General features: G+C 40.8%; 1 protein-coding gene across 1 annotated transcript in view; it reads right to left on the reverse strand.

The window, feature by feature from the left end:
- Positions 1 to 21,360, reverse strand: part of LOC126398338 (disks large-associated protein 2-like) — a 116,201-nt gene that overhangs the window by 36,421 nt on the left and 58,420 nt on the right. The window contains exons 2-5 of the mRNA XM_050057575.1: positions 15,519 to 16,672; positions 6,528 to 6,745; positions 2,912 to 3,065; positions 1,443 to 1,662 (exon numbers count right to left, since the gene is read on the reverse strand). Of these exons, the coding sequence (XP_049913532.1) occupies positions 1,443 to 1,662; positions 2,912 to 3,065; positions 6,528 to 6,745; positions 15,519 to 16,601 (1,675 nt within the window). The 5' untranslated portion in view covers positions 16,602 to 16,672. The remainder of the gene's footprint in view (positions 1 to 1,442; positions 1,663 to 2,911; positions 3,066 to 6,527; positions 6,746 to 15,518; positions 16,673 to 21,360) is intronic.

Below are 21,360 nucleotides of genomic sequence, written 5' to 3' on the forward strand. Positions count from 1 at the left end.
ATCGAAGAAATCGTAGATGGAAACCCAATTGAAGATGAAAGGATTCCAAAAACAAAAGTCCAGATTGCACAAGAAAACAAAACCCACAAAATGAGAAAAAGTGCAAATGTCTCCAATATTAAATTGACAGAAAAGTGTACAAAAACAATGAAAATCCAGGTCATAATATTTAAAAATGCACGCAATTAAAGAAAAATGTTTCAATAGGGTTCATAGCTTTACTCTTGCAGGTAAACACCAAATGCACTTAGTGAGGGAGTTACTGCAAAGACTCTGCTTGCACAAAGAACCTGAAATGCTTAATTTTATATTGCTCGCACTGTGTCGCACAAAACCTTGAAATCTTTGCATTTTGTATTAAAAATGCAGCATGTAGGACAAATAAATATTTGTGACCATAGACAAAATGTGCTGTTTTCAGAACATGTTGCGTCTGGGTCCACTGTCATATTTTAATTGTAGTGTAAAAAAAGACCAATGTAAGCGAAGTTTGCTAAATTGGCAACTCGCAGTTGAAGACAACAGTGATTCAGAAGCTTTAGGAGTTCCTGTAATAAACTATACATACAGTTCATTAGTTATTTTGACTGAGATCAATGCTCAAAAGCTTGAGTTTCATGCAACACAATACAACAATACTGCAAATAGTCGAAAGTTGTATTTCTCAAACTCATATATACCATCACTGAACAGTTCCTTTGTGCAACCAGCACGTGTGAGTGCACGTGTTCTAGTCTCTAGAGGTTGTTGACTTACCTTAAATTGGTTACAAGATTGTTTTTTTGTTTGTAATTTTATGAGGTCAGTGACCAGGTCAGTTACAAAGCATATTGCTAATGTGTTGGTGCAACAGAGCAGGGGGAGGACAGGCGGAAGGCTTGTCCGTTGTATCCTCTCAACACAAATAAGTCAACAACCTACCGCTTCCCTACCCCCTGGCCCGTTTTTGTCTTCATCCCTCCCTAAGTAACTCACAGGCTTTGCACAACACATATATAACACCACAGTTTAACATGCTTAGGGTAGGGCCTGTTCCTCATAGGCATGCCATGTAATGTGGCTGTGCTGTGTTGTAAATATTGTGTACCGTGAGCGTGTGTTGCCATCTCAGTGTTGATGCGACCCCCCAGACCTTATCCTAGTCTACAGCTTGGCAACACCACAAGTTACCAACTAGAAGCTTGTCTAATGATGCATGAATCGTGCAAAGTAACACACAAGCAGATCCATCTAAACAATCGGGAGTATGCAGAGGCAAAAACAAACACACGCACACCATAGCTTCCAAAAAAAAAATAACTGGGATCATTCAGCCCGGCATCTCTGAAGCTCAAGGGTTCCCCACTGTACATATGTAGGTATGTCAAGTTTGTGCGCATGTATAGGATGTATGAGGATATGTAGTCTAAGCCCTCTCTCATTTAGGGGGGGGATTGTTTTACCTGTTGTGGATCTGAGAGTTGAAGTGACAGTGGAGGATGTCATTGAAGGCAAGCAGTCGTCATCTTGGGAATAACCAGCCTGAATTGCACGGAGGTAACTGTGGCTTCGAGTGCGGAACGAACCAGGCAGGTCCAAGGCTTCCATGGCCTGGGATTCTACTTCACTAAAAACGGACTCGCAAACTGACTCAAACTGGCCATTGATCTCAGTCTCACTCACCTGAGAGACAAAAACAGGAATAGCAGTCCTTAATTTTTCCTCTTCCTTTCTCTTTCTCACTTTGATTCTTCCCCTTTGCACAGCAAATATGAAGGAGTGTTAGCGTAAGGAAATGCCACTGTCATTCCGACCTTAAACTGAATAAATGTCAAGATCAAATGAAAAAAAGGCAGATGACAACAGAAAACAATCAGAAAAATATTCAGTTTGGGTCATAAAACATTCCATTCACCACACATCCCCAAACTAAGATGTACTCTACAGTATACTGTATGTCACTACATGTAAAACACTGCAGTCTTGAAGCTTTAACAAGTCTCTTACAAATACTCTAAGTTGTTCTAGCTGATACAAGATGAATTCATGTTCTACCCTGTCATGTCTTCTTCTGTTCTCTGTCTACATCATCATGCTGTTTCATATTACTAGGTTTCACTTTTATGTAAGACCTTTTTCTAGTATCATTTAACTGTGTTAGCACCAGCAGGAGTAAGCTAACTGCGCAACCTTTCTAAATCTCTCCTCCTCTTGGATGGTTTCTTGCTGTGTCACAAGTCTTCACATTAACCTTGTCTTGTGCCACCATGGAGGTCCAAAACAGACTTGCAAAATTAATCTAACTGTTTAGATTAATAGCAGGATATGATAAAGATAGATAGCTGAAAAGGTTGGTGTGTGAGGTTAGACATTATGTTACTGTTTCTGTAATACTAATCATTAGTAGTAGTTCGCAAAAAACAAACAAAAAAAGATCAGTTAATCAAAACAAACTGCTGCTTTGTAAGCTAGCTAATTAGCTGGCATGCCACAACAGCAGGAGATTGATGAATCGTTTTTAAGTGCTCTATTCCAGATATCCTTCGGCCAAATCAGATTGCAGACTGACTGATGTGAAACTGATATCCTAGTTACTCAATTACATACAATTTCAGGTTTCTTTATAACATGAATCTCTTAAAAAACTTTAAACCACGTTAGATTATGTCTGGAGCTGTAGACTGTCAGTTTAATCATCAATTCTCAGTCCAAAACAGCACAGATTATTCGTGTCTATTGACTTCAGTTGAGACAGCCATGGCTATGTCTACTAAACAATCAGCTGTGGACCTCCACTATGAACACCTGTGGATTTTTTTATGTCTTTGTAATGCCCTCTACACAAAGTTCCTACATACAAAATGACATGACATAGGCTCTCATAAATGTCTCCAGGTGTTGCCTCTGTGTGATGCATGTGTTTAAGACTCACCTGGCTGACGCAGCTAGCCTGACTGAGGGTGCTGACGGCGCGCATGTAGCTCTGGTTGCGAGAGCGGAAGGGCGGGGGGTGAAAGGTGGCAGGGTCCAGCGTGACACTAGGGTGGGGTCGCATATCTCTTGTGGTTTGCAAGTGGTAGCCCTGGCTGAACAAGGACAGGGGGTAGGGATAGATAACGATTGCACAGTTCAAAAGCCACACATGGAACATCACTGGATCATATTGTTCTCAACAAATCTACTGGTTAGCATCTGTGGGCTGCTTCTTGTTGCTGTAGTATTTTATGACAAAAGAGTCTTCCATCCTAAAACTATAGAAAGCATGTGTACGGCTTGTCTCTGGTTCTTATTAGAGAAACAATGAGAGCTAGGAGCGGCAATGATAAGATATCATTACATTCTCAACCAGAGGCTAAAAAACAGGGCTGATTTGTTTGTGGACAACAGCCCAAGTGATCAGCACCCCACTGAGATGATGGTAACAAAAATAGCACAGAGCACTGAGTGGAAGTAGGGATGACGAATGCATGACGGCTCCCCAGGTTCACAGAATTTGGCTATATCTGAAAGCCACATGGTCCGGAAAAAAACAGTTACAGAGAACCATAGGCTGAATAAAAACAAGCTGAGCAACAATAAGCTTGGTGGGAATGTGAAGGTGAAGCAATAGTGTCCCTTGGGTACAAATATGCTTAATGGAATATTAGGTGGTTTGTGCTGGTTTACATGGCAACGGATACATGTCACCAGAGAGATGATTAGAAGACGATTAAAGAGTAACTTAACACCCCCTGAAAACCTTGACTAACCTCCAGCGGTTTAACTTTTCACCTTGCTGCAGTGAAGTAAGGGTGAACTCCCAGTCAGGGGTGAAACACGTGAAACTGTCAGCCAGAGAGGGCATTGCTTTTCAGCCTGGTGATAAGTTACTCTTTAACTAAAGGTAGTGTACCACTGCTTGACCAGTGCAGAGACATTTGCAACACATTATACTATGATTATTGATAAATACTTTCCGCCTCATTTATATCAGTGTGTGTCCAGTAAATACCACAAACACCTCTTAGTTCAACACAGTGCAGTTAACACACATTGACAGAGCCACAAACTAAAGCCTCCAAAATTAATATAAAGTTGAATAAACACCTCTGAACGATTCCAACAAAAACTGTATTTATAGCTGGATGTACCACTACAACTACATTTTTCCATGATTGTGAAAAGAAAATATATATATATGTATTTCCGTGAATACAAAATATATTGAACACCTCACTGTTTCACTGAACAGACACAACTCTTCTTCCTCAAGTTTCTTATCATACAGTATACACCGATCAGCCAAAACATTAAAACCACTGACAGGTGAAGTGAATAACATTGATTGTTTTGTTACAGTGCAATGCTCTTTTGTGGAACCTTGGCTCCTGCCATTCATGTAGATGCCACTTTGACACGCACCATCAACCCAAACACCATTACAGACCAATACACCCCCTCATGGCAACGGCACTCCCTGATGACAGTGCACCCCCCCAGGTAGGACAGTGCACCATGCTACACCACAAAAACTGCTCAGGAGCCGCTCGGGGGACATGACTAAGAGCTCAGGGCGTCGACCTGGCCTCCAAAATCCCTAGATCGCAACCCACAGGATTTAAAGGATCTGTCGACAACACCTTGGTGCCAAACAACACAGGACACCCCCAGAGGTCTTGTGTCCATGCCTCGACAGGTCAGAGGCCCAACCGTAGATCGGACTTGGTTCTGGCCTGTCAAGGCCTGGACAAAGGACCTCTGGTGTACTGGTTGGTGCCACAGATGCTCGATCAGATTGGGATCTGGGGAATGTGAAAGCAAGGTTGATGTCTTGAGCTCTTTGTCACATACCTTAGGCCATTCCTGAGCAGTGTTGGCGGTGTGGCATGGTGCATTGCCTTGCTGAGGGGCTACTGTCAACTGGGGCACTGTTGCAATGAGCGGGGGTACTTGGTCTGTAACAATGTTAAGGTGGAGGGAGTGCGTAAAGGGGCATCCACATGAATGCCAGGACCAAAGGTTTCCCAGCAGAACATTGTATTGTAATGAAATCATCAATATTATTCACTTTATCCACCAGTGGTTTTAATGTTTTGGCTGATTGGTGTACCTCAACACAATAGTCAGTAACTTAAATGTAGGCCCTTCCATGTGACAACGACCCATCCACTAAGCCAAGCACATTTAAGCCTGCTCTCTTGAGTCTGACGTTGTATTAAGGTGACAGTTTTGCTACAGGCTCGTCAACAACAATGCGATAAGATGAGGAACATTGCCTGTGTAAGATATTGGGCAAATATTGTAACTAGCAGATGAAAAAGGTCATAAACACAAAACCCATTTGGTACTGCAGCCTTCAGCAAAGCACTACTTTACCTGATCACATGAAACAGTTGTTGATTGAATACTTAACAATAATGCTCAAGAGCAACTTAATGATGTGGTTATAAAACAAGCTAACAAGTAAGTACACCCCAGCTCTAAATAGCAGCTTAACACAGTCATCCAGGCATGCATAAAATAATGTAAGAAAAGGATAACCAGAACTCGGCCTCTCATTTTGTTGCCAAGCAACTTCACTTGGAATCACCAACTAATGTAAAACCTCTTCAGATCTCTCAGTGACAGCTGAACAGCATCAGCAAACAACTGTTTTACTCGGACAGCATGTCAACAAAGTAGTGAGTCAGTGCGAGATTGTTCAGATTTATAGAAACAAAAAGGCTGAGGCTGTGGATTAAAATTTCAAGTAGGTTGTAAAGAAAACAATAATTGAAGGTTAGTTCTAGAATTTCGACAAACCTATTTGAATGTTCTCCCTTTGAACCCCTACTTAAAAAAATGAATATATTTTTACCACAGAATTTTTGTTTTAGAGACACAACAGCGGTGTGTAGTCAGGAGTTGAAGTGCAAGTCAGTTGTGCATGAAACTCTATTTCTCTCAAAGTCCGGTCGTTCCCCGAACATTATTAACTTATTCCTTAACATACTACAGCTATAGAAGTGTGTGGAGTAGTTCGCATACAGTGCTGAAAGAAAGGTCTCATTGCAGTACTGACATTCACTCATTGATCATTGCCCAGTCTAATTAAGGGTGCTGATCAAAGGCTCGGAAAATATTGATATTGATATTTCTCACAAGCTTAACCCTAACCATTTGTACTGATCTCATGGTGCAGTCTATGTACAATTTACCACCATCTTTGTCAGTCACTGGAGCCAACCGTCCGACACCTGACTCCACAGACTCACTCAAGACACACACTGCAACAACATCTAAGTCCTTGCATATGAAAATTAATAATTCAAGATAGAAGATGGTCATTTTGTTGACCCTAAAGCAACCACCAATTCCTGAGCCATCGGTTTTAGTAATAATGTATTTTAAAGAATGACCATTCCATAAGGTAAATTTCTAAAACTACAAGGAAATTCAGTCCTTTTGCTGTATTTTCAACATACCGCCTGAACATCAATTAATGCTTTCGAAGTTTAATAAAAAGGAGGTAAAATGAAATCAACACATAGCTTTGTCATATACATAATAAGCAAGGCAGCCAGGCCTACCTTTGGGAGTCTAAATGGGGTCTCTGCATGGCTGATTTGAGGACGAGAGCATCAGGCCGAATGGCCTTCTGTGGGGAGGTCTTAGGGCTGGTGTCAGAGTCACCACTTTCATCATCCACCTCCCCCATAGCTTTGACATAGCTACTGCTGCGCATCCGCCGACACGGGATCTCGTCATCCTTCTCTCCAGGGTATCCACCCCACTCATCCTGGGGAACCTGTGGGAGACAACACAGCTTTTAAATACTTCACATTCATAACCATAAGGTGGTATTACTTGTTTATTTGAGCCAGTATCTGTGGTGACTTGTTAAACCCTGATGGAGTACAGATCTTACAGTGGGTTGTCCTGCTCATAGACAAAATGTAAGGCTTGTACAGTGAACTACATCAGAGATATTATTTGCAAGTACAATGGGGCCCAATTAGCCAAACGAGTGTGAGAACTGTATCAGACAAGTAGAGGGATAAGCTCTGGCTGGTTTTTCCCTAAACAGTAAATTAAGCTGATTCACATCCCCGGTTTCAAGCTCCACCTCTATTTCAGCCCCCTGGGCCAGGGATCCCAATTTAAACAAGCTCAACGGTTAACCTTACTCCACCCATGAGACTCATACAGTGGGTTTCTCTGAGCTAAATTCTGAAACTGCAACCATGAACAGGCACTTTGTATCATTTTTATGAAAAACATATCTTGCTTTTGGTGACATGGCTTATACCAAAGCATCTATGGAACTTTATTGGCTTTTTTTTGGTTATCTGCATTCATATGCAAATATTTGTTCATGAGCTAAATCACCATCAGACCGATAGCCAGTGGGTTCTGGGATTGTAAATCGGACTGTAAAGAATGACAGACACACAAAGAAGTAATCTTGGCTTAGATAACTGTTATTCAGATATCGGCTGGCTACACAGAAATCCCGGAAATATTGGCTGTTGTCCCCAGAGGCTAAATCGTTGACAGACCGATAGCCGATGGTTTCCGACATTGCAATGGGAGTAAGTAGCTTATGTCCGCAAGAGCCTCAACTTGTGTGATGCAAGTGTTTGAAGTAAAGCAATACAAAGTAACATTTTACTGTATTAATTCAATCAGTCAATCGGCCGAACATTGGTACTGGCCGATATTCGCCTTGTTGACTGCCATCGGCCTATTGGCAAATGCGATGACATTCACCGATGGCAGGGGCCAATATATTTCTGTTGTGTCACATCAATCGTTTGTGTCACAACGCATACTGCTGTAATACTGTAATGAAATACTGCTCTGCTGTCGGACACGATTAAAAAACATGTTTGGGACAAACAGACATCTTCCACGGGATGCACTCCGTACAAAAAGGTGCCGAAAACTCACTATTGAGGTGTCAGGACATACCTAATTCAGCCCGACCCGGCCAGAGCCCGTGCACGTTATGTTCGGGACCAGCCCGGCCCGTACAATTAACTGTAATTATGGGCCCGAGCCCGATTTAAACCCGACATTTTTCAATAAGTTGGCTGTTATAATTAACGCTAAGGACACACCGAGCGCGTTAGTGCCACGGAAGTCCTGCGAGTATACTCGCAGGCACTTGACTGTCCACACAAGCAGTGCATTTCTCCTGCGCTCTCCACGCCGGTTAAACATCGACTCCACTCGTCTGTTCCCGTCAGTACTCGTTTTTTCACTTCAACAGGTCATTTTAAACATGGGTAAGTCCATATTTTCATTGTTTTTTATAACGTAATAAGTTAATGACAATTTGTCATTGCATGTCCATGTATTGAGCGTGTTGGGTAAACACTGAATGAATAGGGCATATTTTTTGGAGGCACGGAAAGCCGCTGTCCCTCCCACTTATCTCTACCACCCCCCTCTCTCTCTCTCTCTGTATGTGTGAATTGCAACCCCCAACCTGTAGCCATTTCTCTCTCTCTCATATCTAACTCTCTCTCTCTCTCTCTCTCTCTCTCTCTCTCTCTCATATCTGACCGGGCCCGGCCTGGGCCTCTGGCAGAGAATCTAAGCTCTAATTGACATTGGCAGGAGAACTACTTAACGTTAGCTGTTAGCGACAAACTGCTGATGGAGGTTGCAGTTATGATGCGTTTAAGCTCTATTGCTTAAAGTATCAGGCGAAGGTCAAATATGACATTCATGATGTTTTCAAATGTAATTTTTGTCAAATATGGCAATATAAATCAATATTGGAGAGGGAATAATGATACAGTATACATAGTAAAAACAGTGTTGAAGCAGTTATCAAAAAAGTTTTTCCTGTAAAAGTAGTTTTTAAAAGGTTGTTTCATAAATGTGCATGATTAAATCTGTGCTCATTCAAAGGTAGTGTGATGAAGGGCTTAACTACTTTGAAACAGTTATTTTTTATGATAAAGACATCTTTGTTTCCTTGGCACAAAAAGGGGCAATAAATACCAACAAATACAAAATAAACAAAATAAGACCACATCAGTATCGGCCATCGTTATTTCAAATATTGGTATCAGTATCAGCTCAGAATTTATATTGTATTTATATTGCTTTTTCCAGTAATGTGGTAATGAAACACATTTCAGTTTAATTATCAGTGATAACATTAAACTTATTGTTTAATGAATTTTATAATTTAAAAAAAAAAAATTACGACAATTTATTTTTTTTAATTAAAATTATGTTTTCATGTGTTATACATTTTTTGAAAATGAAAAATCCATATTTTTAGATAAGTATTGTTTCTCTTAGTTTCATTCAGACAGACACATTTCCTATGTATTTGGCCCTGACAAAGTTGTTTCAGTGTGCTCTGTCCATGGTCCTGAAGAATCTAAACACATGCTTTGTTTCTCTCCATGGTGCTGAGACATTCAGACGCAGTCTGTCTTTATGCCATCTTAAATCGCGGCCTATTTGCTACATTGTACATTTGCATTTTGCCATCTTATTCAGCTGTCCAAATTCTGAATGTCCATATCAAATTCAATGCATACTGGAACAAATGTAAAGCCTCTTAAGGGGGAGAGAGAGTAGTAGAATCACTGGATAACATTAAAGTTACATTATGCAGTATTGTCATGTGACAGTGATTCAAGCTAGCTTTACCATTCGCTGTTTTCAACACCTTTGTCAGCTAGGATTTTCTCAGTAAAATCCTTTAATGCACAGGAGTCATGGGTTTTACACTACCGACAGCAGCAACAGCGGTTTGTCTGAAATAAACACAAAAACTGGGTAACCGCTATTTATTAGCCTGATGCTGGCTGGAAGTGTGTGGGGGAGTGTAAGTGAAGGCTCTTTCCCATCTCTATTCTCTTGACTAGTGGGTGGTAATAACAAGGGGCGCTGCATCCTGTGAGGGAATTGGCCATGTACAGCACTGTGGGTTTAATATACAAGGGTACATGGATAGTGCAGCTGTGGGTTTGGAGCAGGACCTTAACAGCAAGGTGCATGCTGTGTTTGCATGGCTTCCCCTCAGATGTTCTGGTTTCTTTGTACAATCCAAACACCTTGGTTGTCAAAGAAGAGCGCAGGATCTAAACTTTGACAGGTTTGTTTAAAGGCGTCCAGTTTAGTGGTCTGAAAAATTGCTTTTTTCTACATAGAACTTTTGATACATTATAATCAATATCAAGTTTTCCAGGTGTGTGTCAGTATGTTAGCAGTATGTCAGCATTTCACAGCTATATGACTTTAATAACATCCTTCCATTCATTTATTTTAATAGAGTCCATGTTTGTGGTTTGGAAGAAAATTAATCTGAAGCACCATGTGAGATTCATCAGCACATTTCTGGAAGGAGCTCAAATACTGCTTTACATCTGCAGGATCATCAAACAGCTGAATGAAAAGGGTAGAAACAACCTTTGAGAATAGCACTCACATTGCCAATCAAAACATGGGCATACTTAATTCAAGGATTTGTAGAAAAGCACTAATAGAATTTCCCTCACACTCTTGGCGGTGATGCAGTTTGTGTATTTTTATGCTTGCACAGCTAAGGCTGCCAATCATACCCCTGAGGCTCGGGCTGTAACTTTTAAATCGGCACACTGTCATTAATGGCACAGCATCACTGCTAATACAAAAAAACGTATGAGCTCTAAAATTAGCTCTGACTGACAGCCAAAGGAGCACAGCATATAGTTTTGACATACATTATCTACTACAGCATTCATCAACATTGAAATAATCACAGCCATGACATCATGTAGCATAAATAGCCTTTTGTATTTGTATTCTAATAATTGTAAACAGTGACTGTTCTTAACATTACAGCATCTCATGATTAACATGGTGATTAAGCGATTGTGTGCTAATTACTGCACACTGTGTGGTGTTCTGCTACAAACGTCTACACATAACCAAGTGCTCCTGTACTGCAAGCCAGTGGGTTTTAATTAGATGTTGATGCGACAGAAATAAAGGTAGACCTCTTGAAAAGGAATTACCCTCAATGTTCCTGATTTTCATATTGAATATCCTGCTTACACTTTAGGTCGCCTGATTGTTATGGAGATTGAATTGTGATTGACAAGTCACATTATTTATGCAATCTAAATCGCTGCTCCTCTCAGACACAATGAGGTTTTGTGGTCCTGAAGATGGTGATATACGATGGCAATGTGTCAGACGCTACATGCTCTGGCACAATATTGATCAGTCGTGCACTAAGTACAACACTGTGTCAGTGTGCGGTGCAGCTGTAGCAGTTGTCCCAGTGGACAGAGCCGCCTTAGCTCTTGAAACAACAGCCCGAGGCACAGGGTTGTCCTTAATGCTCTGCCAGTTACTCACTTTAGCCAATCATATAGCTTTGCTGTTTCTCTGCCACAGTCGCTGAGCTGTTCTCACAGAAAGCAGAGTGGCTGATAAACCCCCTTTTTTCATCCACCTTGAGGAAGAGCTATGCTTTCTTTATCACATCTGTTCTCACTATCTGCTCCTGCCGGCCGTCTCTCCCCCTCTCAATCTTTCCTTCAACACCCAGTGTCCTCTCTGACGGCCCGTTTCAGCAGGGCAGACAGGTGAAAACTTGACAGCATAAGGCACTCAACATAAAAATGATGAACATTTTCCTCTCTGTGAACGGTGGCATAGGGGGAAATGTAGAGAGATTTAGAGATGCTAATAATAGCGCCAATTGCTTTCCACCATCATTAATCTAGTATATTTTACTTAGATGTTTTTCCCAAATGTTTTTGTAGTCAAGATGAAAAGGGCTCTGAAGCATTTAGACCATATGCTACTAGAACTCTCCTTTGAATCCCAAACGAATGAACTTCTTTTGGGCAGCATGGCTCACTGCAATGCTGCCAGTATGAGCAAAGTAGGGAAATGAATCATGGTCACTGAGTTTGCTAATGTTGTGATGTTAGGCGTCATCTTTGTGTGTCATCAGCTTAAAGAACAAAACGTTGCACTTTCCATCCCTGCCTAACTTGGGCAGGTAACGTGAAGATTAGCCGACCTGCTTCTGTCTTCCCTCAAAGACCTATCAGTAAAACTATCACGCTCACTAATCGGCTACGCATACATTTATCCTCTCCCACATGAATGGAATAAAATGCAGCAATTGTCTGCAAACTAAATTAATCAGGCTTAAAGACAGCAATAAAGCTAAAGAATCATTTTCTTCCTAATGCACGACCATCGATCGTCTGGGGCTATAGTTAACAAGGCAGCCATCACTCATGGAAGCATCGCGCAAACTCATTAGCATTACTTTGTTTCTGTGCTCATTTAATGCTACACCTGAAGGAACATGTTCAGCTGTGCCTCTGAGGCAGCTACACAGCCAGTCAGCTTTACACCGTCGTTAGTTAGTCCTAAACACTGAGAATACTTTGTACAAAGATAACCTTGGGATAGACCATCAAAAGCACAAAAACTACTGACTCCAAGAACGGGCAGAGCATTTTTTGCTGGTTAGTTGTTGGTTGTTGAAGTGATAAGATACTCTGTGTGATTTGCGACACTGAATGCAGTCTACTTACGTCTGAAGTAGGGTTTGAAGCTTAGTCACCTACTTGTTGTGACTGCAGGAAGCAAGTGCAGGGTGTTACTATAAGCCTCCTTTGACGAGAGTTCATATTATTATTTTATCTTTGGCATGTATTTATAGGTAAATGTTCTGTCGGTTTATTTGGGAACACAGTAACACACTCTCTAACTGCAGGGTGCCCCAAGAGACACAATTTGTTGCACTGGTCACTGTATATCAAAGGGAGGACACCAGCTCAACATGTAGAAATGTTACATACTCTAAAAGAGATATCAAGAGAAGACAAAGGTTCTCCCCCTAGATAATCTTTTCAAAGCCCCTGCCATCCCCTGTGAGATTTCATTATTACACCAACGGGAAAATACTGCACTGGCTCCGTTTCAGACAAGGAAGGGCAAGTATGTATGATTGATTGAAGCTAGATGATATACTGCAGAAACCTTGTACAGATAGCCTTTACTTGCACACTTAATACCGTTTCTCACCTTCAAAACATGCTTCAAAATCCTGGGACTGGGCCAAGCCATTATTTATTTACACTTTGTACTATTTCACTTACACAGGAGACCCAGCCGGGTTAGGGATTGCAGACATCTCATAATTAGTGAAATTCACTCTTGTAAATGTTGAAAAATAATTGAAAGACAGCAAAACAAATGCAAAAGTAGAAAGAAAAATGCTCTTTTATTTTTGGCTTTTTAGACTTGAAGTGATTGATAGCAATTCCATTCATTTATTCAGTGTACGTATTAAGTGAATCGTCAGTTTAAAAATATGTTCCAGTAGTAATTTGTAAAATCACTATGGAAGATTGTCACACTGCACATTATCTCTGCACTGAGCCTCTTTTAGAGCTTACACGTTATGCTTTATAGCTGTGAATATTTAGTTTCCTGCACTTAATCTGTGTCTGCCTGCTGATACTTTACTTCATGACAATATTTAAGATTTTCACAATCATATTTAGTTTTCAATAGGCATTTTGTTTGAGCTTCAGCTTCAGCTTCACCCTACAAAAGTGGCTTTTGTCTTAAGAGGCTACAGCCTGAAGACTTGACACCCACCGAATCAAGATTATGTCAACAACTTGCACAACGCAGACCTGTCCTCCTCATCACAAGTGAACACAGACCTAAAGGACCCAGACACGTCAAACAGATAAAAATCCGATGAGCACACAGAGCGTTGACCACGACGCCTGTGTACAGATCTCCCCTCACGTATTCCACTGAATAAGGCTCTCAGTGTGGACACGCTCAGTGCAGAATGTGCCCATGTGACAGCTGCAGGGTCTCTGCCTGCTGACACATAAGCTTGTCAAATGCCACTGTGAGAGCCTCTGTATTGACAGAGTCTTTCTGTCCCCATGGCACGTAAACAACTGCAGTTTGTGTGTCTGTGTGGAGTCGTGCACTCCACATAGCATCAAAGTGCATGCACTGGGCAAAGATTCAACCTCCTTTTTTGCTCTCCAAGCATAGACAGCAATGCATCTAGAAGCTTTTTTGTGAGAGCAGCACCATTCACTGTCATTAGTAAAAGAAGGAATGACAGTAAAATTCGATTACAGTGCGTGCATATAAGTCAGTTGTCAAGTTTTCTGAAATTGGGTCCAAATGCAAGTGTGGCCAATAATCTTTTTTGCATTTTTTAGCAATTGTGTGAGGACAAGTACAATCCTAGCAGAAAAGGGCTAGAGCAGGATGAATGCAATGTTAGTAGAAGCCATACATCATCTTCAAGGGGGAGTTGGGGCAAGCTTTAATAATGGCCAATCACTTCAGCTCTTCTCAGCCCGATTACAAGCAATAGACCATTTCATAACGGGCTCAAAGGAGAGTCCAGGCCAACTTCTCCCAATAGAAGAGTGTTTTTGGAAGGTGCGGACGTCCCAAAGCACAACTAACCCCTAAATATGTTATTAAGGCCCGATGATGCTTCTTTTTAAGTTTCATTCACATAACAGAAGGCACTGAAATCCCTCTCACCATGCTGCCATTATTTATAGATCCTAAATCACCATCATGTGAAGCCATTTGAATTGTGAATTCAAGCTTACAGTATTTTAATGCTGCACTCACTTCAAGTAGCTCTGAATGAAAGCATTTGCTAGCGCTGAGTATTAAAAATGAAATGTAACGTCAAACACTTGGCTTTTGACTGTGTTTTTGAAGCCAGTACCTGTGGCTAAACTAGTTTATGCTCCTAATGTGTCAGTGGGATAGCAAAGACAGGAGCCTGAAAATCTGTGTATAATACAAATATTTCCATTTTAGTGTGCAACCTCCTACAGTAGCTCCAGCTGAGTGGTTTATATTTTTCGTTAACAGACCTAATCTGTGTGTTTTCTGCTTTGCAGTCGAGCTCAGGTCGCCTTTTATTTTCAGAGTCTTCCACCATGACATTGATTCACTCAATTGATCTCTTCATCTTAATAGACAATAACTCCCTGAGGTGACAACACAAAAGGGAATCCTGGTTAAATATATTGGTTTCTCAAACTGGACACTGTAATTGCCCTCAGGAGAGCAACAGAAAGAAAGGTGGAATTCGAAAGGCCTCCCCTGGCAGGATTTCTAATCAATACATCAATCACTTCATTTTACTCAGAAGGTCCTTGGTGGGGATGAGTGGATATTGATCTCAATTATTGTTTGTTATATTTTCAGATAGGTGATGTTCAGGGTTTCTGTGCAGTTACTGCCCTTTCAACTTACAGTACCAATGAAGTTCAAACTTGAAACACTCTTTTTTTGTCAGCTCTTTCTAAAGAGACAGTTATTCAACAGTGACGAGAATTCTTTCGAACGGCTTGGATGAAAGCTACATATTTTAACTTTTGAGCAAATAGCACCACCATTAGTGTGTGTGTGTATAAATAGTAAGTGGAATATATAAAATCGAAGTTTCAAAGTCTATCTTTAATTTCTTAAACTGTTTAAATTGCCATCAGTTATCGAACACATGTCCATTCAAAACACAAATGAGGAAAAACACCACTCACCTGCAGGTAATGACATGTCCGTGATGAAGACTTGAGGTCCGAGTGCATCATGGGTTTCTCTAGATTAAGCGATGACTTCCTATAGGCCTCCTTAGCCTGGCTGACTGTCAGTGTCGACCAGGAGCTCCTCTTCATGAATTTGCCCTCAGGTGCCATAGCCATGCTCTCGCAGGCTGAGCACTTGACATCATTGTTACTCTTAGAGGTCTTGAGTGACAGGTCTCCAAAGTGGTGGCTGTGCATGGAATCTGGGTAGCAGTGGCTGACATGTTCCCCGTGGTGCCGCGACATGACACTGGGTGTGCGGTAGGTGCTGTCACTATCCAGGTTGTCATCGGAGCTCCACCAGCCGCCTGAGCGATGCTTACGTTCCTTGCTCTTGCTCCTCTTGCTACCGTGTTTGGTGGAGTGGTGGCCATGATGGTGATAACTCCCTCCTCCACCTCCCATAATATCACCTTTTGTGCCATTCATCTTGGATGAACCCTCCAGGGAGTGGGACTTGGTGAAGAGCTTCTGGACAGAATGAACAAGGTGTCTGATGCGGCCAGGACTCTCACTGCGTTGCTCAGTGGTGGTGGAGGTGCGCTGGTACTGTAACGTGTGGAAGCCATCGCGGTGTAGTGGCAGTTGTTTCTCAAACTGGTCTAGCAGGTTAGCAGGAAGGCGGTTGCTTTTGGTGCCGGAGAGATGGGAGGAGGCGGCCGCCGCGGCCGCAGCAGCAGCGACAGCTGGGGAGGTGGCAGAGGCTGTGATGGCAGCGCAGTCGTCCCGTGTGGCTGAGTCATAATACTGAGAGCTGTAGTGCATTCTGGGGAAGGTGCTGCTGGAGATGTGGTCAGATGCAGCAGCTGGGGGCATCATGACAGGGGACATCATCATGCAGTCAGAGTGGATGGAGCTGCGCGGCGAGTAGCGGTGGTGGAAGTCCATGGGGCAGCTCTCCGTGGGGCTGAGCAGGTAGGACGAGTGGCGGGAGTCAGAGCCATGGTGAGCGTGGAGGTCATGGACGTGGGGGTCATAATCCAAGCCATAGGGTAAAGGGATCTGGTGCTGGGAACGGCTGCCCGATAAGCCCTTCATGTTCCTGGCTGGAGGGAGGCGTCTGCCTTCATTGAACTTTCGAGATGGGGACCAAGGTGAAAACTTCTGGTCTGTTTAAGAGAGAGAGGGAAAGAGAGAAGAAAATAGAGAAATAAGATACAAGCAATGTGGAGAGAGACTTGCTCTTGCTCTTGTAAATATTTCATCCTCCCATTTTATGCTGTTTCCAATAAAGTATACACCAAGGGACCTGTAATGCAGGTGAACACTTGCGATGGAGAAGCCATGTTAAGTGAGAAGTTGTTAAAGTATTACAGTACACAATGGAAGTACAATTATTTCTAACTAAGAGTGACAACTCTTAATTACAGAGTGTTGAAGTGAACTCCAATTGTTAACCTTAATGAAGTCAGAAATGTGGGTTAACCTGCATTATAAAACAGACAAAGATGACAGCAATCACTGTACTGCTTTTAATAGTATGGATGAAGTCCCAGATAATTTCTCAAGAGATTTGTGTCTCGTCTAAGTCAGGTAGAAACCTTTTCTCTTCTTCTACAGGCAAAAGCTTTGTACTTGTATTTAATGACGCACTGTGTCAAATCTCATCTCATCTGAAAAGAAGCAGTTCCACTTCTGCCCTCAGAACAGCTTGGAGGTTTCAAAGCTCAGTGAAAGGGAATTTACTTCTAATGTATAATTTGTCATAGATTACTGATCATCTCCTTCAAGATATCATGACTTGAATAATGTATAGGAATATTTTTTTCGCCCCTTGATTTAATTGTTTTCCTCAAAGAAGAGTTTAATTTCTGTCTGGAAGAGAATACTCCACAGGATATATAAAACTTTGTGTGGATGTATAAAGCTGCAAGCACACCTGATCGTATTTAATAAATCTCAGTCATTGTGGAACTTGCCGCACGTGCATGAGCCTCATTTGTGCTCCCACGGTTAGCCGTAAATGGATGTCGAAACGCCTTTAAACATCCATTCGCCTAATGACACTTGTGCCCGCTCCACCACTCATTATACCTGTCAGTGGCAAGAATGGCAAAGAAGCAGTGCAATATCACAGATTGTGTTACATGAGTGAGGTTCTGCAACAACACCAGAATAGCTGTCATTATGCATGGCCATTACGCGCGGCTGTGGCTATTTACAGAAGCCATATCATAAGTTAATCACATAAAACTGTAAACCATCATCGCACAATATCTCATCATTGTTAAATGTCAAAAGGATGATAAATGACACATTTGTAGAGCTCTTATCAAAACAGACCTCATAAACAAGTACTTCACAATTCAGGAAAAAATTAAAGTACTGATAGAGAAATAATAAAAAGGATGATAAAATTGATCACTCATAAAAAGATTTAACATTTACTTTATAAATGTGCCTCCAACATTGCACAGAACGCTTTGTGTACTGCAAAAATAATAAGACAGTCGGTGAAACTGGCAAACAACCTAAACAAACAATATTTTACTACAAGGTCTTTCATCTTATATTTTATATCTGCAGCTGCCTCTTGAAAACCGTGTGTACGTCTGGTCTGAAGTAGTGCACACTCAGTGCACATTCTCCTTTTATAAATACCAGTTTGTACGTACAGAAATGGAGTATGTAGAGTTTGTGAGCATAATGTATCTTGTATACTTTCCTAAACCTATACCACAGAAATCTTGTAGCAGCAGTAGGCAGCTCATTCTCGCAACAAATTGAGGTAAATCTCTGGAATCTGTGATGAAAGTATTATTTCTCAAACCCGGCGGCAGTGAACCACTTCTTATTAGGTGTATGCCTAATTATTTTGAGAAGAGCCGTGCGCATCACTGGGTGGTGATCACAAAGAGCAACAAATTTTGTACAACTTCAAAGAGACTTTAAGATGAGGGAATTTAGTAGCTCTTATACGAGGGGTTAAAAAGTCCAGCGTAACCTCTGAAATCCATTCGCGCTTAATGGTGAAAACTCCTCATACAGTGCTGAAACAATGTTCATAATAAACTCATAATTCAACATTTATTGACTCAGTGTTAAAAATGAGAAAAGAATACATGTTAAAGCTTAACTTCACATATATTTATCTACAACAGTTATTTGTGTCCTATACTTCAAATTATCAACTTAGGCACTCCACTCTTCATTTTCTTTATTCCTACAGCTACAAAATCAATTGAAAAACAGGCTTTTATGTTTAGGGCCCCCTCTGAGTGGAATCATTTATCCTCTAATATTCCATCTTTGACATTATTTGGTGTGTCAAAAAATGCTTTGATAGCTTACTTTGAGACTAACTGTACATATTTTTAGTGGCATAAATTAACAAACCTAGAAGTTATTTTTGTATGTCACTAATTGCTTTCTTAATTTCGTTTTTGTGGCAATGTAATTGCGTTGTAACATTGAGTATGTTCAGAGATTTTTTATTTCAGGTAACAAAACACAATATTCATGTACCACGTAGGCTTTGGAAGGAGGTGTTTGGGGAGGATGGCAGCCGTACAGAGTGTAGGATCTTGACACCAGAACTTTTGTGTTTGTGTCCAGACTGGTGTCTTAGGTTTAGGCAACAAAAGAACTTTGGTTATTGTTGGGGAAGGATTGATTTTGGTTACATTTTGATAAAAGAAGGTAATAAACACAAGTATGCGGTAGACACTATGACTATATACTGTATTGCCAAAGTACCTTTTATTTTATTTTTTTCAGTGAACATTTTGCTACCTAAAGTATCAACATTTTTGCGACTTGCCAGATACATAAACTTGCAGCATTTCCTCATTATGGCATTAGAAAAATGTGCTCAGCATTATGTTTCCCTCAAAACTTATTTGCTCTTTCAGATTAGTTGTATATAAACCTAATTTCTATGAGACATCTGTCCTTGGCTACTTTGTGGCCATTTAACAGTTGTATTTATTTTTATGTACTATATTTGTATAGTCTGTTTTTGTTTTGCCTGTATGTTGAACTGTTTGTTTGTTTTGCTTGTTGCCACTTTGGTTGTTTGCATTATGTATAGGACCCCTGAAAACAGGCCGACCCATCTCAAGGGGCTTATCATAAATACATAAATAGATAAATGTGCATAATTTGCATAAAAATGCCTGCACTTCAAAATAATTCGCATTCATTATTCCACTCACCATGATATAATGATAGTATCGTTTCTGATTGTGACACTGTATAGTTCTGCAGAATGGGAATACACTTCTCTAGTTTCTCCGAATAATAGTGCAGGCACTATGATATGTGATAAATGAACAGCAGACCTGCAGCTGGTGATACCTCATTGATAATGTTCTAAACAAGTAAGAACTTTATTTGTGACATTAACCACAGAAAACCCCTCTTTTGGCTTAAAAACTGGAGAAAAGAGGTTTCCATTTTGATGAAGAGTGTTTTGTTTAAATTGCACGACGCTGAAATTGTGTAATAAAGTGTAAATTATGTTTGACTATACTTGAATTATAACAGTGTACCCTTATCCAACAAGTGAGTTGCTACTTACTTAAATCCTAACTTGATGCCACAGTTTGTCCTGTAATTCCATTAAAGTTAATCCATTATTCCCCAGCCCTGTTCATTATAAATTTACCATCATGAAACACTACCAATATTTACTATTATTCTCCATTTTCCTCCGTCTCTGACTGTTGCACAAATCTCCATCATTTCTGTTTGTCTGTGGCCTATCCAGACACAAGAAGACATCTCAAACAGACAGAACCTCTCAACAAAATGTGTTAAATGAGCAGCGTTATTAAAAGCATCTGTCACCATGCTCAGCTTCCTGCATAACAATTACGGCCTACATCTTAGCAGTATGTGATAAAAGCTGTAAGGTAAACGCAGAGACAACGCTGAAGCGCCTTGAGTGTCTGCCATTCCCCCGTAATTAATTACTTTAAGTTCTCTGCAGCAGGAAACCCCAGTCTGGAACAGTGCACATCATCTTACATAACATTTGGGATCTCTGATCTCACACACCATTTCAAAGGAGCCAGAAATAAAATGCACAGTTGTCATGGCAACCACTGCTGAAAACCCAGGAACTGTAATAGGATTTTCAAGGTTGTTTGGGGTGGATCCCGGTCTTTAAAAAAAAGAGGAGAGGAAAAAAAAGACAGATACAGTATGCAATGTGATACAGACACTTGAGCTTGATTTACCTATGGGCTGCTGTGTTTGCTGCACCGTTACAAATTGTGCTGCAGTTTGATAGAGTTCAAATGAATGATGAATTTTAGTACTTAACTGCACATTTAATTATGCTCTTAAATTTGTCTTTATGATATTGCTTTCAGAGTTTGAATGTCCCTCACCCAGGGATACCCAGACTAACATTACCTCACAGTAAAATGACAAGTACAAGCCAGGAAATCCTCAGCAACCTTTAAAATCCAACTCCTGTGAGATTTGTTGTGCTGCAGGTTTTTACAACATCACTGAGTAGATGTAATTATTGTTTTCATTTGATTTATTCTATTGCCTTGCTTTGTATTTTGGTTTAACTACACTAGAAGACATTAAAACCCACAATTATTCATTAGAGGGTGTAATCAGCCACATATGTGATTCATTTTCACATTTCATTTCTGTCTTTATTTTTAGCTGAGGTTGTACGTTTTTGGTAGATACTAAAACACCGTGTGTGAAGCAGTAGTTGTAGCGTTGTAGGGCTTCATTGTAATAATCACTGAAAATAGTACCATCTCTCTGTATTCCTCTCTTTATCTCATTTCCACCATCATATCTCTCTGTTGTTTCCCTACGTCCCCCCTCACTA

This window comes from Epinephelus moara, chromosome 12 (assembly GCF_006386435.1).
Source record: "Epinephelus moara isolate mb chromosome 12, YSFRI_EMoa_1.0, whole genome shotgun sequence".
Lineage (NCBI taxonomy): Eukaryota > Metazoa > Chordata > Actinopteri > Perciformes > Serranidae > Epinephelus > Epinephelus moara.